Source organism: Ruditapes philippinarum, unplaced genomic scaffold, assembly GCF_026571515.1.
Source record: "Ruditapes philippinarum isolate M1 unplaced genomic scaffold, ASM2657151v2 ctg7931_1_1_1_1, whole genome shotgun sequence".
In the NCBI taxonomy this organism is placed as follows: Eukaryota; Metazoa; Mollusca; class Bivalvia; order Venerida; family Veneridae; genus Ruditapes; species Ruditapes philippinarum.
In genome coordinates this window covers 7,224-24,921 of record NW_026854810.1, presented here as the reverse complement: position 1 = coordinate 24,921, position 17,698 = coordinate 7,224, and the positions used below count along the sequence as shown (strand labels likewise).

Genomic DNA, 17,698 nt, shown 5'->3' with positions numbered 1-17,698 from the left:
AATGCATGGTTCGAGTTCAAATGCGCAGAAATATAAGCACAAAGGCCAACAGGCCAGAGCGATTAATGACAAAGCATTTAAATGAAAAACAGAGCATTATTATACAATAATGAAAGAAAAATTAATATCTATTATCATTGTTACATGCTAAATAAATAAAGAGAATTAATAAAAATATGTTGAACTACATTGAGCATAGAAGTAATTTTCCATGATGATGTTTGGTTTATTGATGTCATATCTGATGTCAGATGATGTGTTAGTGCTGTACATATATCATGTGATTATGCACTTGATTGCCCTATCTGTTGGAAAAGGGAATGTTTAGAAGCTTGTTAGAATGTTTAATAAATGAGCCGCGTCATGACAAAACCAACATAGTGCGTTTGCGACCAGCATGGATCCAGACCAGCCTGCGCATCCGCGCAGTCTGATCAGGATCCATGCTGTTCGCTTTCAGTTTCTCTACTTGTAATAGGGTTTGTAGGCGAACAGCATGGATCCTGATCAGACTGCGCGGATGCGCAGGCTGGTCTGGATCCATGCTGGTCGCAAACGCACTATGTTGGTTTTGTCATGACGCGGCTCAAATATCTATATGAAATGACATGTCGTATAAATGATACAGGATATTTACTATAGAATGTTACATGATGTTACATGTTTGAAATCTGATATACAGGTATACCTGTTGATGATATACAGAGTTATATAGAGGGAACAAACAGTATAACACCTGCTATACAAGATGGTAGACAAGTTACACTGTAAGTAATTAATGAAATGAATTATAAATATTGATAGTCATTATGTTCTTGTATAACTCAAGATCAGGGCCTGCATAGCTTCATCTTAGTGAAGTAACGTGTTAACCCCCTTTAGAATATTTATGGAGTTAACCTGTTACTGTACTAAGGTGTCAATATATCAACCTGAACAAACAGTGAAAATTTTGTACAAATAACAGTGATCTTGTTAACTGTAAATATTTAATCATTGGTTGATAAATATATTGAGCTTGGTTTGAAGACTGTTTTTGTTTTTGTATTTTTGGATGAAAAAACACTTGCTTGCCTCTCTGGTTTGATAAAAATCCCATTAATAAAGTATTAGAGGTAGGGTGACCTAGCAGCATGTGTCTGCCTCTCAACTAGATATCATGGGTTCAAGTCCCACTGGGGTGATAACCATGTTTCCAGAAAACAAACTAACAAGTGATACAAAATATGCAACAAGCTTTTGTTTCACAGTTAAGCTAAGATAAATAATGTATAAACTAGTGAATAAAGAATGATCAGAATGGTACTTATTAGATCAAGGGATAACTTCATGGATATATGACAGTTAATATTTTGTGTGACTTAGCATTCCTTCTTATTTCAGTTACAAACATACATGTACAATATAAGTTGCTGTTAAGCCAGGTGTATATACTAATCTTGCAAGATAGTGCTGACATTTATTACCAACTTTTTTGCAGTTAAGTAATTTGATTATACATTGTAGATATTTTATTTTTTTATTTCAGACCTGTAGTTGATGCTATATATTACCTGTTGGCAGATTATTACCTCAAGAACAAAGAAGCAGTGTAAGTTTTATATTTTCTTTTCTTCTACATAAAAATTGACCTCTCCAGATTTTAGCAGTGAAAAATCTAACCTGTCCTTTTCTTTCATTGTTATGTCAATTTCTTACAAACAGTTTAACAAGAAAAACCTTGCATTGTTTTGTGTAAGCCGGGTCAAACAGTGATTAATGTATTATCCCAGTGTAGGAACTGGATAGCCATTCAGCCAGTTTACATAAAGCTGTCCACACAGTAAATAGGTCAATCATGATGAGGTTGTTAACTTCAAATAACTCACCCCTCCTAGCTTTTTTATGTGTTGGTTTGTATCAGAACTCCTGTGGAAGACATCTGGCTAGTTTTCAAAAGTCCTGAGATTCTGAACACAGATACATTATTGTGCCTGAAATAGAATAAATTTTTTAAAAAAACAATCTAGAAATTTTCCCCCTGATATTTGACAGTTCTAGTGTAATCTGAACCCCCCAAGCAAAGAAATCTGAACCCAATCAAAGAAATCTGAACCAATCAAAGAAATCTGAACCCAAAGAAACGAGAAGAAAAATATAGTTAGAATAATAAATAAAAGCAATTCAAGGCAGGGGAATTTACATGTGTGCTACATGTATTATTATTTCACATATATTTTTTTAGATTGCTGACCAAAAGTGTAAGGAAAGTGGGAAATTTTGAATTGGAAAAAAGCATAAAATCCTGATGAAGCATTTAAGCTTGAAAGTTTCATTTAAACTTGATAGTATCAGCCCCGAGTTAAAAAAAATATTAATAAATACAAAAAAAAAAAAATACAAGTAAGTGAGCAGGAGCTAAATAAAAATCATTTATTTGAAATGGTGGACAATGTTTATTTCTGTCTGCGAATTAATAATATTTTTTTTAAACTTTTTCAGAAAAGCTATAAAGTTTTATATGCAGGATCTGTGTATGAACCCATGTAGACTGGACTCGTGGGCTGGTATGGCACTGGCTAGGATGAGTCAGCTTGACTCAAAACTGGCCTCGGTGAGCATCTTATTTATCCCTTCCTGTTTGTTAAAATTACTTTCCTGCTTCTCTATTCCTAGCTGCAAGCAAATTATAGGCAGGTTTAAAAGTGTTTTCACTACTTGTATTCAACTGGAACCCTTGCCCCACTAAGCATCTTAAATGGACTTTCAGCCTGGATAAAACCATTTATAAATTTTTAGGGAAAATTTTAAAATGTGTACTGACTGTATAGCAAACAATGCAGATCATGATCAGATTTGTGCCAAGGGTTCACGGTCTGCACTGGTGCAATCGACTGTTGCCAGCAGACTAAAAGTTATTTATACGGAGATTTATTGCTTAGCAACAGTAATAAAACTTTTAGATTGTAACCTCCTTGTATTAAAATGATTACTTTAAAACGATCAGTCATGATAATAAAAAATAAAAAATCATATATGATGTATATCTTATTTAAGGCTGAATTGAAGATGGACCAACCTCTGTATAAGAAATCTATAGCAGCCCTGAGATGTTTTAAGCGAGCAGTTGAAATAGATGATACCAATAGTAAACTGTGGATAGAGTACGGTACCTTGGCCTACCAGTTACATTCACATGCTTCTAGACAAATCAGATGGGTAAGTAAATGTTTAAACAAACAGTTCACACTGGGATAAGGATGGCTTTGTGGTTAAAAAGCTTGCATTCCAACCCCATATTTGTTGGTTTGAGACCCCCACTGCAGTGATGACAATATTTCTCATATAAGGCACCAGTATTGGTTAGTTAAAAGAGGTGGACGTATAAGTTGTCCTAATGAGTGCCTAGCTTAAATCACAGTTAAACTGCATTAAATATAAATACATGTACAGTGCTTCATGATAGCTTATTAGAGGTGTTTTTAAAGACTATTTGGCGTTCCAGTTACTTGTAGACAAATCCAATGGGTAAATGTTCATATTATCATATGATTTTAGATTCATTTAAACACAGTATAGGTCATAGTGGCACTATCCAAATTTTACTTATAAAAAGAGTATTCTCAAATACTTACCTCTACTTTCAGTGTGTGCTGGAGCACCTGTGTACAGCCTTTTATATGCTAAAGTACTTGACATATTTACTAATTAATGAGATATTAGAATAGTTTGTATTTAGCATTTATGCATAACTATCTGATTATTCTCCCTATTTCTTAAGTCAAATTTTGTTTGTAGAAAAAATGGTTTGCGATGGATGAGGAAACTGTAAAGATAGCAGTCAACAGCAAGCGAGAAATGTTGCAGACGGCAACTGACTGTTTCCGTATGGCCGCTGGATGTGACCGAGACTGGTCGGAAGATGAATGGCTACATAATTACATGCTGGGCAAATGTTGTGAGAAACAGAAAACAGGCATTAAAGATGCTGCATCTTATTATTTGAAGGTAAGAAATATATTTCTTGCATATCAGACTGGCGTTTCCGTGAGTTTTACCCATGCCGGAAATTTCATCTGGCATGGGGGGTGCCAGATGAGTTGCGTGCTGTACAATGGCACGCTTAGGATGACGTCATTTTATCGTTATGAATGAAGTTGTAATTCATATGCTGTTGTAATGAAGTAGTTACGGTTGTAATGATATAAATTGCCATCGAAATTAAAGATAAAGGATTTAAAATATAATGGAATATGGTAGAATATGCAAGAAAAAATATCTGACATATGTTTGCAGTTCGGATCGGAATATCCGTCCCTCGGTCACCCGCCCATGGGCGGGTCACCTCGGGACGGATATTCCGATCCGAACTGCAAAATATGACAGATATTATTATTCTGTAAAATGTTGATGACACTATTAATGACAAGGGAGTTTTTGGTAAATACTTGTTGTATTTTGACAATTACCACACCTCAAGTGAAATTATCACATTATATCATGGGTCATATAAAGCTGTAAAATATGCAAAAGATAATACAGAAATATATCCAAAATGAAAATGAAAATTATATTTGTATGAGGTTCTTAGCTTGATCTGAGCTATAAGCACTTTTCCTTTTCTGGATCAATTTAAATGACTATTCTGGAAAAATGGAGTGAGTGAATGATCTGGAATTTTGCTCACCAGGTATTGGTTTAGAACTATGTGAAATGGTACACAAATCTCAAAAAAAATAAAAATTTCCAGTCCTGTCATGTCAGAGTACCTTAGTGGAGTCCCTATAATATCAAAGTTTTTAACTTCATATTACAATTGTTACTGATTTCAGGCCCTAGAATGTGTTCACAAAGAGCATGCGAAGTATCCTAAGCGTATTCAGTATGCATATAACACACCACATCTTGCTGTGGAAGCATTAGAGGTAAGTAACTGTCAGTTATTTTATTTTTATTGTTCTGTTTTTAAGGGTTTTTATACTTTTGAATGCTATCAATATTGAGCCAGGCCAGCCGATACATAGAGTCAAGCCATTCTGTACATAAAACAACGTCACCCTGTACAAAGAGCTAGACCAGACTGTACATAGAGCCAGGTTAGCCTTTAAGTAGAGCCAGGCCAGACTGTAAATAGAGCCAGGCCAGCCTGTAAATAGAGCCAAGCTAGATTGTACATAGAGCCAGGTAAGCCTGTACATAGAACCATGTCACCCTGTACATAGAGCCAGGCCAACCTGTACATAGAGTCAGGCCAAGAGTCAGGCCAGTCTGTACATAGAACCAAGCCAGACTGTACATAGAGCCAGGTTAGCCTGTACATAGAGCCAGGCTAGTCTGTACATAGAACCAGGACACCCTGTACATAGAGCTAGCCAGACTGTTCAGGTCAGTCTGTACAAAGAGCCAGGGAAACCTGTACATAGAGCCAGTCCAGTCTGTACAAAGAGCCAGGGAAACCTGTACATAGAGCCAGGCCAGTCTGTATAAAGAGCCAGGGAAACCTGTACATAGAGCCAGGCCAGTCTGTCTATAGAGCCAGGGAAACCTGTACATAGAGCCAGGCCAGTCTGTATATAGGACCAGGTCACCCTGTACAAAGAGCCAGACCAGCCTGAATGTTCATAGAGCCAGAAAGTAGATAATTCAGCTCAAGCGTCAGGTCATGCCTAAAATGCATGAAAGGTCACTAAAGGTTTTTGTCTTCAAGTAAAGCTGGAAAATAGGCACTATACAGTCACTTTATACTCAACCAAGACTAAAATATGAAAAAGAATATGTATATTTTGCTAATTCTTGAGTTATGTAAGAATAGTAGTGTTTGAGCTACCCAATACCTCACTGAGTTAATACCCCTGTCAGCTTTAAATGCATAAATATTTCACAGATAAATTTTTCCATGTTACAGATGTACTACCGTCTTCATGTGATTATACTGAAGCATCTGCTGAGACATGAAGCAGAATCTGAGGACCACAATTACAAGCTGTATGTCAAATATATAGTTGAATCTGCCAACACCCCGTTTGTTAAACGTATAGAATTTGGACAAACTGGCAAAACTGAGTAATGTGTCTTTTTATATTGCTGTGTAGAAAAAAATTGTTTTCGTTACAGTTGAGATTTAATATGTTAATTATTTTAAGTTATTTATATGTTTAAAGAAATGTATTGTTCAGATTTTATGAAAGGGTACCTTTGTTATTTAGAGTATAAAAAAATTTAAGATATTTGATTCTGTTTGATAAATATATGTTGTCTTATAAACATATAATGTAAGACTTTTCACAAGAGCTATTTATTAATATTACATGTTGTATTTCTGACGGAGAAAAGAAATGTATTTAATCATGATAGTTTAGTCTATACTGTAGGGAGCATGTACATATTCCCTTACAGTCATTTTGTTCATCCATAGACTGACAAAAGTTGGGTTGGGGGGTCCTATGGGCACATTATAATTAAATGTTTTTTTGTATGGCAAATATTATGTAATTCTTATAGGAGGAGGGACTCTATGTCATCAGCTGATGAAAGCTCTTGTACTGAAACCACACCCTCTAAATCCAACCCCTCAACTGACCACACCTACTTTAGAGAAAAACATATTTCTGGACTTAAATCAGTTTCAAATCCGGTTGCTATGGAAACAGAGAATGTGACAGAACAGAAATCATTTGATTTAGATAAAGTGGACTTAGTAGTTCCAAGTAAGTCTGTAACGACCCTTGAATTGCATTCTGAAGAGCAGAAGACAGAAGTGGATATCACCATGGCAACAATAGAAAGTTCTAAATCTCCTCAAGTGGAGAGTTTTCAGCAAAGGGAGGTAATAACTCCTAAAAGTGAATCTGTTGAGAGTAAAAGAGACAAAGACAGTGCTAACCAACAGAAACTTAAACAATCACCATTTTCTATATCCAGTATTCTTGGTGAAAAGCCAAGTGAAGTGTTAAATACTGTTGAAAAATCCACTGAAGTTGTTAAGGTAGAATCTGATACATTAGCCGGAGGGGAGAGTTTGGCAAACAGCCAAGACAGTAAAGCTTATGATCAGAATGGGTCTGAACAAATAAATGATGTTGAAAGAAAATCAAAATGTTCAGGTGCTGCAGGTGATGGGAATGCTGTCAAAGACGTACCCAAGCCTGACAAAGAGGACATGAATGATGGTGATACTGAAGCAGGTGTTAGGAATGTTTTGTCTCATATTGAAGACTTAATTGAGGAGAATATGAAGGAAGAATGTTCTGGTAAAGCTGATAGTGAGAAAGAGATTGAAACAATGACTGTTGATGGGGAGGATAAGTGTAACAATGGACTGTCTACTACTGAGAAAGGTATGCTTGAAACTTTTGCAATTATATTACTGTATAATATTGTTTATTAAAAATTTTGTTATCAAAATAGTAGAGATTTCACTTTATGTGAGCAATTTTCATTTGACAGTTCATATTTTGTTTAAATTTTTAACCAATCAAATGCCTGAAATCTGACTTTGACCTTGGAAAATGTCTTTTAAACTTTGGAACCTTGTAAGTTCCAAGAAATGGACTTGAGAAAGGTTCAAATTAACTTGGAGGCATGGTTGAGTGGTAAACGCGTCAGACTAGTAATCTTAGGATTGCTGACTTATATGGTTCAAATCTTCATAGGGGCAAGCCATTGTTTCTTTGAGTAAGAACCTTTACATTCATTGCATAGTACTGGTTGGGTCCAGGAATGGATTCAAGAGTGTTACAATAAGCATATAGCTTCCAACACAATCAAACTAAAAATAAATTTGTATAATCTAATAAACTTCAGGCTTTCATCACAATAAAAGAAAATAAGTAATTGAATAATTAGAGTGCAAAAGAACTTGCTGAAAATTTGTTATTTATGATGTCATTACATTAATTTCTGTTGATGAAGTACATGCCTGATTAATTTAGCTTTATAAGTCACACTGAGCTGTATCAGAGACTTGTTGGGACCATTTCCTATTGATATGACCATGGCATATTATTGAGTGTGGCATGAACTCGAGAGGTTTTTGACAGGTTTTTGTTTCATTTGAAAATTTAAGAATTTAAAGAAAGAAACACATATCAAAATTGAAAACATGATAAATAGAATACCAAACAAGTGTCTAATATAAAATTTATAGACTCTGCAAGAATTTTTTTTTTCTAAGCCTTGCCTCATAGGGTTTTTAGTATTAGACACCAGCATGGTATTCTCTATATATCACATTTATTTTTATATATTTAAGCTGATACTAAAATTGATGATCAGATAAACACATTGTTGAAGATGTCATTGCTGGAGCTACACCGTGAGTTAGTGGAGAGGTGTAGACAAGGTATCATATTGTGTCTACAGAGGTTCCCCACCCACTACAAGTCACACTATAGATTGGCTTATATATACATGCATTCACCATACCATAAGGTATAGTTAGATATTTAAACAGTTTGTGTATTATCCCAAGTTATTAGTAAGCTTTTAATTTTGTTTGAAAAAAAGAAGGCCCATTTTTACCTCCACTAATTGAAGAATAATGAGAGCCATTGTACTCACTGCCACTGGTGTTTGTGTCGGAGTCACTGTCACACGTGTATCCTCCATTAAAAAAAAAAAAAAAAAAAAAAATGAGGTATTGTAAAAATCTTTATACTTTCTTAATAGAGATCACCCCTTGTGGCTGAGGGGTTGCCTTTAATGGTTAAGGCATAAGAATTGCAGCCATTGTTTATCCCCATGTGTTTATAAGCAGTGACTAAATGTGTCTGAATAATTGGAGTCTATGCATCTCTTAGCTACACCAGGTGAATTTGACTTTGACACCTGGTAGTTTTTTTATGTTTGTAACATAATTGTTTCCTTTACTGTGTTGATGTGCCGTTAAACAAAATAAATCAATATTAATAGAGGTCAGCCAAGAATAATTTCATGTCGAGTTACATTCTCTTCCAGGATTTGACAAAGGCCCACAATATCCTTTTAGGAGCCCCAAAGTGGCAGGATATAGCTTATATGCCTTGTCAAGGATTGTTTGGTGAGCGCAAACAAACTAAATTCTTCCAGGTAATCTTTCTGTTTTGTGATGATTGTGTGTTGGTTTTTAGCTCACCTGTCACAAAGAGACATGGTGAGCTTTTGTGATCGCTTTCTGTCCGACATCTGTCCTGCGTCCGTAAACCTTTACTTTAAACAACATCTCATAAACCACTAAGCCAATTTCATTTAAACTTCACAGGAATGTTCCTTTGGTAGTCAACTTTAAAAATTGTTCAAAGAATTTAATTCCAAGCAGAACTCTGGTTGCCATGGCAACAGAAAGTAAAAACTTAAAATATCTTCTTTTAGAAAGTCGAAAGAGCTAGAGCTTAAATATTTGGCACGAAACATCATCTTGTCAGTGTCTACCAAGTTTGTTAAAAAAAATGCCCTGGGGTCAAAATTGGCCCCACCCCATGGGGTCATTGATTTTCCTTATTTGCATATATTAAAAACTTTAAATATCTTCTTTTAGAAAACAAAAAAAGCTAGAGCTTAAATAATTGGCATGAAACATCATCTAGTCAGTGTCTACTAAGTTTGTTCTAATAAAAGCCCTGGGGTCAAAATTGGCCCCGCCCCAGGGGGTCATTGATTTTCCTAATTTGTATATAGTGAAAACTTAAAAAATCCTCTTTTAAAAAACCAAAACAGCTAGAGCTTAGATATTAAGCATGAAACATCTTCTACCGGGTGTCTTCCAAGTTTGTTGTAATAAAAGCCCTGGGGTAAAAAGTGGCCCTGCCCCAGGGGGTCATTGTTTTTCCCTTTATGTATATAGTAAAAACTTAAAAAAACATCTTTTAAAAAACCCAAGGAGCTAGAGTTTAGATACTAAGCATGAAATATCTTCTAGCGAGTGTCTACCAAGTTTGTTCAAATAAAAGCCCTGGGATCAAAATTGGCCCCTCCGAGGGGGGGGGGAGGGTCATTGTTTTTCCCTATATGTATATACATGTAGTAAAAACTAAAGAAAGTCTTCTTATAAAAACCCCAAAGAGCTAGAGCTTAGATATTTTTCATGAAAAATCTTCTAAAGGGTGTCTACCAAGTTTGTCCAAATAAAAGCCCCTGGTTTAAAATTGGCCTTGGCCCAGGGGCCTATATACAGGTGAGTCATGGCCCTCTTGTTTTATGTTGCTGTTTAAAGAAAAGATAGAAGAAATAATGCTTAAAAGTTTACAAATGTTTTCTTGTATCGTAAATTTTCTACAGCAAAGTGGTGATATTGTTACCAAATAAATATCTAACTTGCTCATTTTGATATATCATTTACACTCTCCATAATACATAGGGACTGTTACTAATTTAGTATTAAGATGAAAGGCCATAATGGCAGTATTTTTGAAAAATATTTGTTAAGTAAAAAATTGTCCATATCAAAGGAGTTTAACTGTAGTGTGTGTAAACAGTTAAAGAGTGGCAGCATGAATGAGTGATTAACATGTCAGACTAGTAATCTAAAGATTGCTTGCCGCATGGGTTCAAACCCTGTAAATGGCAAGCTGTTGTTTCCATGAGCAAGAAACTTTACAATCATTGCTTTGTACTGGTTGTGACCAGGAACGGATTTAAGAGTGCTTCTTTAAGCTTGTAGCTTCCAACACAAACTAAAATAAATAAGTATAAATTATAAACATCTATTATAAACATTAATTATCTACCTTGGACATAAAATTACCAGTGTAGGGTACAGATGTAAAAATGATTTTGTCAATATATTTGTTAGGGCATATGGAAGATTCCAATAGATGAGATAGACAGATCGGGAAGTTTCCCCTCCCACCTAAACAGATGTATAGGTCTGGTTCTGGAAGTTTTACGAGCTGAGAAAGACAGTCAAACATTACACCAAGTGCATTTACAGCTTAACAGGCAACCAGAACCTGGAAAGTAAGTTACTACCTGATTCAATTATACAGATTAACTCTATCTCCACCTTGTTTATTATATTTCTTTGGTCATAACAACACTAAAAAGGTCATGAAGTTATATTGACTTCTACCTGTCATTAAAAAGGAAGACCTCACATGCCCGTAAGGAAGATCTCACATGCCCCTCTGTGCATGCATTATTTAAGGTATGAGCCCCCTAATGGGCACTATAAGGAACTATAGATAAAATATAAAATTGACAACATAGGTCAGTTATATACCTTAAAAGACACAAGAATTCAAAATTTAAACAAAGTTTACCGTATGGTTTACGAGTTATGTAGATTTTTCTTAAGTAAAACTTGGCTTTTAGAAGGGCTCTTTTTCAGAAATGAGAAACTCTAAATATTCTGTTTTATAATCATTATGAAAAAATGTTTTCCTATAGAACATTTTTAAGAAACAAATAATAGCATTCAGCTAACAAATGACCCAGCAAAATTATTATTTCTACTCAAAATGTTTGAAATATGTATATAAATGTTACCCTACCCCACCCATTTTAAGTAGTTGTTTGATCATTTTTCTACTTTGAGGGCCTTATTCAAAATATCCCGAAAATTTACTCAAATTGGGGGCTGTTTTCAAAGTTTGCATAAATTTTCTTAAAAGTATATTGGTTGCACTTGTCAAATATAAAATACTTTTATCGTCTAGTTTTCATAATTTTCATACTTTATTTTTGTCCGGGCCATTTCTCCTAATGTATAAAAGCCATGGACTTGAAACTTCATAGGATGATAGGTCTCATTAAGAAGAAGTGCACTGCACAAGAACAGGTACTCTGCATTTCTTATTTTTTGAGTTATTGCTCTTTGTTTATTTTCATACTTTAATTTTGTCCGGGCCATTTCTCCTTAAGTATAAAAGCTATGGACTTGAAACTTCATAGGATGATAGATCTCATTAAGAAGAAGTGCAGTGCACAAGAATCGGTACTCTGCATTTCTTAATTTTTGAGTTATGGCCCTTTGTTAATTTTCATACTTAATTTTTGTCCAGGCCATTTCTCCGAAAGTATAAAAGTTATGGACTTGAAACTTCATAGGATGATAGATCTCATTAAGAAAAAGTGCAGTGCATAAGAACTGATACTCTGCATTTCTTATTTTTTGAGTTATTGCCCTTTGTTGATTTTCTTACTTTATTTTTGTCCTGGTCATTTCTCCTCAAGTATGAAAGCTATGGACTTGAAACATCATAGAATGATAGATCTTATTGATAAGAAGTGCAGTGCACAGATATGCTGCTCTGCACTTATTATTTTTTCAGTTATTGCCCTTTGTTTTTTTTCATATTTCATTTTTGTCCTGGCCATTTCTCCTAAACTACATTGTTCACAAGGCGACACATCCGACTCGCGGAGTTCTAGTTATTTTATATGACGTTGAAAATATCAGGTACCATATTTGATAATAAATTTAGCACAATTTAGCCAATAAATACCAATAATAATTTCATAATTAAAATGAAACACTTTTTTCTTCTGAGAGACACAAATAATGTTAAAAAAAAAAAAAGAAAGAAAAAAAAGTTGCCTCTTCTGGGGCTTGAACCCGCGCCCCTCAGTTATAATGCAGTTGACAGTAGTTCTAGCCTATTTGAATACTCTTCAAAGTGGAGGTAATGCATTAGGTGGATTATACCTTAAGTCAGGTGTGACACCAGAGTAGAACCTGCAAACATCCTTAAACTAGACAGATAGCTTTCATTTAATAGGCCCTGTAAAGAACTGAACTGCGTTTAATTGTATCATGTAGCAGTTACAAAGCCTTTCATATACTTGTAGGCTTTTATATAACAAGTGTATCTTGAGTTCATACCGGTACTACCCTGGTTTTTCAACAACTGTGTGTCAACTTCTTCACATAAAACAGAATAAATATGAATTTAGAATAATTAGAAGTGCATGTATACACATAAAAACAAACAGGTGCCTGGCTGACAAATCCATAACAATAATTTGAATTCTGTCCAGCTCACTTTATCCCACTAATCTGACTGGTGTTCATGAGTGTTTATTAGTTCTTCCAGGTGGAATGAAAAGAACATTTTATTACCATATTTATTTCTTAAAGTCTTACAACAAAACCAGTCTAGTTGACTAGGTTAGGATATTATGTCAGCAGACCAATAATGTATGATTTAAGTTCTGCCAATGTTATTTACAAATGCATTTCTTTGATGAATGGTTGGCAGACAATATGACTGACAAAATGACTGACAATTTGGCTGACATTATGACTGACAATATGGCTGACATTATGACTGACAATATGGCTGACAATATGACTGACAATTTGGCTGACAATATGACTGACAATTTGGCTGACAATATGACTGACAATATGATCCTTCACTGTTGCCACATTTGTAGAAGTCTGCAAAAGTTTGCTCTTAAATGATAACTTTTACAATTTGATTTTCCCATTTCTGATGGGATTGCCTTCATTGCCTATATAACAAGAACTATCATTGTATGTGGTTCATTGTGACCTATATGAACAAATATTTACCTAGTGACCTAATTTATCTTTATTTCATTTACAGGAAATATCTACGTGATGCAGAGAAGAAATATTATGCACTGACATCACATCGTTACACTCTTGATGCCGTAGAACAGCAAATTGAAGATATGAAGATGGTCACTGACATGGAAGCACGCCAGAAATTCCTCATGGTCGTATACAAGATACATGAACATGGAGTTCATAAACTCAATAAACATGTTGAAAGGTCAAATCGATTGTTGGCAGAGGCTTATAGGGTCACTCTTAGGAAGCTAGAGGTACGTACATGAAGATGTTTCTATAATGAAGAAAATAACAATGGTCTCAATTTTTAGGTTACATTTTCTTTTAACTCATTTTCTAATGAAATATTGTTATCCCCCGCCGATGGAATCGGGAGGGGGATATAGTTTTGGCGTTGTCCTTCCGTCCGTCCGAATTTCGTTTTCGGAGTAGTTCTCTGCAACTACTGGCTGTAATTCAACGAAACTTTATGGGAATCATCAATATCAAGAGGAGATGCGCATATCGTCGGCTTGTTCAGGTCCGACCCATTAACTCAGAGTTATGGCCCTTGATTAGTTATGTAGTATGCATATAGAGTAAAAATCGTTTCCGGAGTAGTTCTCTGCAACTACTGGCTGGAATTCAACGAAACTTTATGGGAATCATCAATACCAAGAGGAGATGCGCATATCGTCGGCTTGTTCAGGTCAGACCCTTTAACTCAGAGTTATGGCCCTTGATTAGTTATGTAGTATGCATATAGAGTAAAAATCATTTCCGCACTACTTCTCTGCAACTACTGGCTGGAATTCAACGAAACTTTATGGGAACCTTCAATACCAAGAGGAGATGCGCATATCGTCGGCTTGTTCCGGTCAGACACTTTAACTCAGAGTTATGGCCCTTGATTAGTTATGCAGTATGCATATTGATAAAAAAAATTGTTTCCGCGCTACTTCTCTGCAACTACTGGCTGGAATTCAACGAAACTTTATGGGAACCTTCAATACCAAGAGGAGATGCGCATGTGGTCGGCTTGTTCCGGTCAGACACTTTAACTCAGAATTATGGCCCTTGATTAGTTATGCAGTATCCATATAGAAAAATATTTGTTTCTTCGCTACTTCTCTGCTACTACTGGCTGGAATTCAATGAAACTTTATGGGATACTAAGAGGAGATGTGCATATAGTCGCCTTGTTCCAGTCAGATACTTATAACTCAGATTTATGGCCCTTGATTAGTTATGTAGTATGCATACATCTCATTGGCATTTCCAGATTTTACTATTTAACACAAAGTTATGGCTCTGTTATTGCCCTGAATATTTATCAAGTTCAAAGAATATTACTGTTTATGCCATGATTAATATATAAATAAAGCCTTATGTCTTCAGTTGTTGTGTTAATAATAACCAGTACTCGGCGGGGGATATAAATTCAACGAATTTGCTTGTTACCACCCAGTTTTGACTGCTTGTTAAAGATATCACTTGTTTCTTGATACAGTACCTCAATGCATTTTATTTTCTGATATTTTGTAATATTGTTAAACATTGAGCTTCTGAGACTACTTTAGCTGAACTTATAGATTCACACAAAAAAGAAATTACACTTGATTTTTGAATAGGTATATAATTTAATATACAACTTGCCCCTCACTGCTGTAGGTTCGAGTCCCTTGTTATGTAATTAAATATTGTAAAATGGTTTTTATATGTGTTTCAGACTTTACCACAGAAAATGTTCCTTGATCAGGCTATTAGGTACTGTAAACAGCTACTGGCACAAAAATCCAAGAAGGTAAGCACACTGATTCATGTGATTTAAGTCTGGTTTCATGGTTTTAACAAAAATTAAACTTGATTCCAGGTAACAAATTGTAATTGAGCATATTTTTAAAATAGGAAAGTCCAGGAGACTGTTTGCTATTCAGTCACTACATATTTTGAAATTTCCCATAAAAATTAAATTGAAAGGTTACACGAGTTTATTTAAACTTTTTAGCATAGTAAGGGGTAATGTGAAAACAATTAATTTAAATATTAAAGTAAATTGGCTATAAAAGAAGATCTGTCGGTCAATAAATATATAAGTCAATAGTATTAAGTATCAGACATAACAACAAACCACAAAATAATTGTATATGAATATTGTTAGCAAGTGTGAGATACATGATTTGATATGACTTATATTTATACAGCAGATAATAAATTGTTATAGAACAAAATATTAAATCACTAACATGTAGATTTTTATCAACATCTTCTTTCCATATATTTCTATTGTTTTTATCAACATTAGAAACACTTTTATCATGGCAATGAAAATGTTCCCATAATAGGCCAGCCACTTTAAATATTGCAAAATCTTTTCTTATTTTGACATATATATAATTCTAGGAAAGTTAAAACTATATGTTCATCATTTATTATGTAATTTTCTTTGAAAATCCCCATAGAAATCTCAAAGAACTGAAATATATAAGAATATTTCTTCTTTATATTATAATGATAAGTGTTTGTTGGCTGAGCTCAAAAGGGACAGCTTTTGTTAACTTGGGGTTGTAAGTTTGATTCTTGGGCATAGTAAAATTTCACTGTGACAATTGATCTTGGACATTGAGGTTAATGGTCATTTGTTTCTCAAGACTGATATATAAATCATGTGGGATAAGTTGTCAGTGACTTGAACAGAAAATGATAATTAATGGTTAGTTATTCTGTAAAGCCGGTTATGTGAACCGGCTGCCAAGATATGAGCAAAACATGTGTGGCAATAAAAACCAGACAAAGAAATCTTAAGTTCTGACCTTTTATGAATGGAAGAGAATCAATTTCTTTATTTTCAGGCCCAGGATTCTAAATCCCCCGTTGGAGCATCATCTCCTGTGCCAGCCAGTTTTATACCACCTTCAGAGCCTGTTGATCTGTCTACGAAAACAGTGAAACCTCCAACTTTGATCAGTCTTGCCAATATTATGAAAAGTCAGGGAGCAAGTTACAGCATGCAAAAAGTGGCGGAAAAAAGTACAGCTAAACCTTCGATTGAATGTGCAAGTACTGATAATAGTCAGTCAAATAATGACATACCTGCAAGTGAGAAACAATCCACTGAGAAAGGAGATGAATCAGATGTTATAGTTCTTTCTGATAGTTCTTTAGATTCTCCGTTGAAAAAGAATGATATTGAAAGGACTAAACCTGCTTCACCAGCTTTGAATTCCAATGCACCTACTGTAAAAATTAAAATGGGTTTACTCCAGGCAGTAAAAAAATTAAAACCAAACAAGGAAGGTGGTATAACAAGTGGAGATAATGAAACCTCACAGGATGAAGTTTTGTCGTCTGCTTTATCTGAAGATGAAAGTGAGGCTCCTTTCCCGTCTGCTTCAGATGAACAAGAGGCAAAGGCTAATTCAACAACAACTTCTTCATCATCATCATCGTCGTCATCATCATCTAGTGAGAGTGGAAGTAGCAGTGATGAAGAAAGTGATGATGCTAATGATGGTGATGAAGATGATAATGATAAAAGTGATGACAGTGATGATGAAGAGTCAAGTAGTGATGAAAATGAGAGTGATGATAATGGAGGTTGATGAGGATGAAGATAATGCTGGTAAATCAAACAATAAAAAATTCCATTAAAAAGATAGAAAATAAACCACAGAGTGTTCAAAAGAACAATGAAAGTAGTTCCAACAACGGAAGATGAAGAAGAGAGTAGTGATAATGATGATGAAATAGATCTAATAAGTAGTAGTAATGAAGAAGTGGATGAGGATGATGTAAAAGACAAGGATTATAAAGCAAGTGAAGATGACATTGATGATGATGTTATCATGATATCAGATGAAGAATATGCACCTAAAGGAAAAGCTGTAATTCCTTCACCCCCACATACAAGTGCTCAAATGGGAACTGAGGTTTCTTGTAAAAGAAGTTCCAGACTTTGATCCCTCTTTGATTTCAGGTTTGATTGCAGATGTTGAGCCAGTTCCAGTTGGGCTTCCAATTGCTAATAGAGCTAGTTCTAATTTTGGACAAAGTGCAATGGACATTGATAAAACCTGAAGTATTTTGATTGAAATATTAAGTTTTTTTAAGGATGAATCATTGAAATGATTTTTGATATTATAATTGGAGTATTTGTTCGTTTTTTGAAATTGTTCATGGTATTTGTTAAAACGTGCTTAGTTAACCATAAGTTGTGAATTTCTAAGATTC

General features: G+C 34.7%; 1 protein-coding gene across 1 annotated transcript in view; it reads left to right on the top strand.

Moving 5' to 3' along the window:
- The window catches only part of LOC132741130 (calcineurin-binding protein cabin-1-like), a 34,600-nt gene extending 17,530 nt beyond the window's left edge, over positions 1-17,070 (top strand). Inside the window, exons 14-27 of the mRNA XM_060729223.1 lie at positions 683-767; positions 1,529-1,591; positions 2,482-2,593; positions 3,037-3,198; positions 3,778-3,987; positions 4,812-4,904; positions 5,885-6,042; positions 6,481-7,316; positions 8,231-8,409; positions 8,935-9,045; positions 10,748-10,911; positions 13,503-13,743; positions 15,198-15,272; positions 16,321-17,070. Coding sequence (XP_060585206.1) covers positions 683-767; positions 1,529-1,591; positions 2,482-2,593; positions 3,037-3,198; positions 3,778-3,987; positions 4,812-4,904; positions 5,885-6,042; positions 6,481-7,316; positions 8,231-8,409; positions 8,935-9,045; positions 10,748-10,911; positions 13,503-13,743; positions 15,198-15,272; positions 16,321-17,070 — 3,239 coding nt within the window. The remainder of the gene's footprint in view (positions 1-682; positions 768-1,528; positions 1,592-2,481; positions 2,594-3,036; positions 3,199-3,777; positions 3,988-4,811; positions 4,905-5,884; positions 6,043-6,480; positions 7,317-8,230; positions 8,410-8,934; positions 9,046-10,747; positions 10,912-13,502; positions 13,744-15,197; positions 15,273-16,320) is intronic.
- The last annotated feature ends 628 nt before the right edge of the window (positions 17,071-17,698 follow it).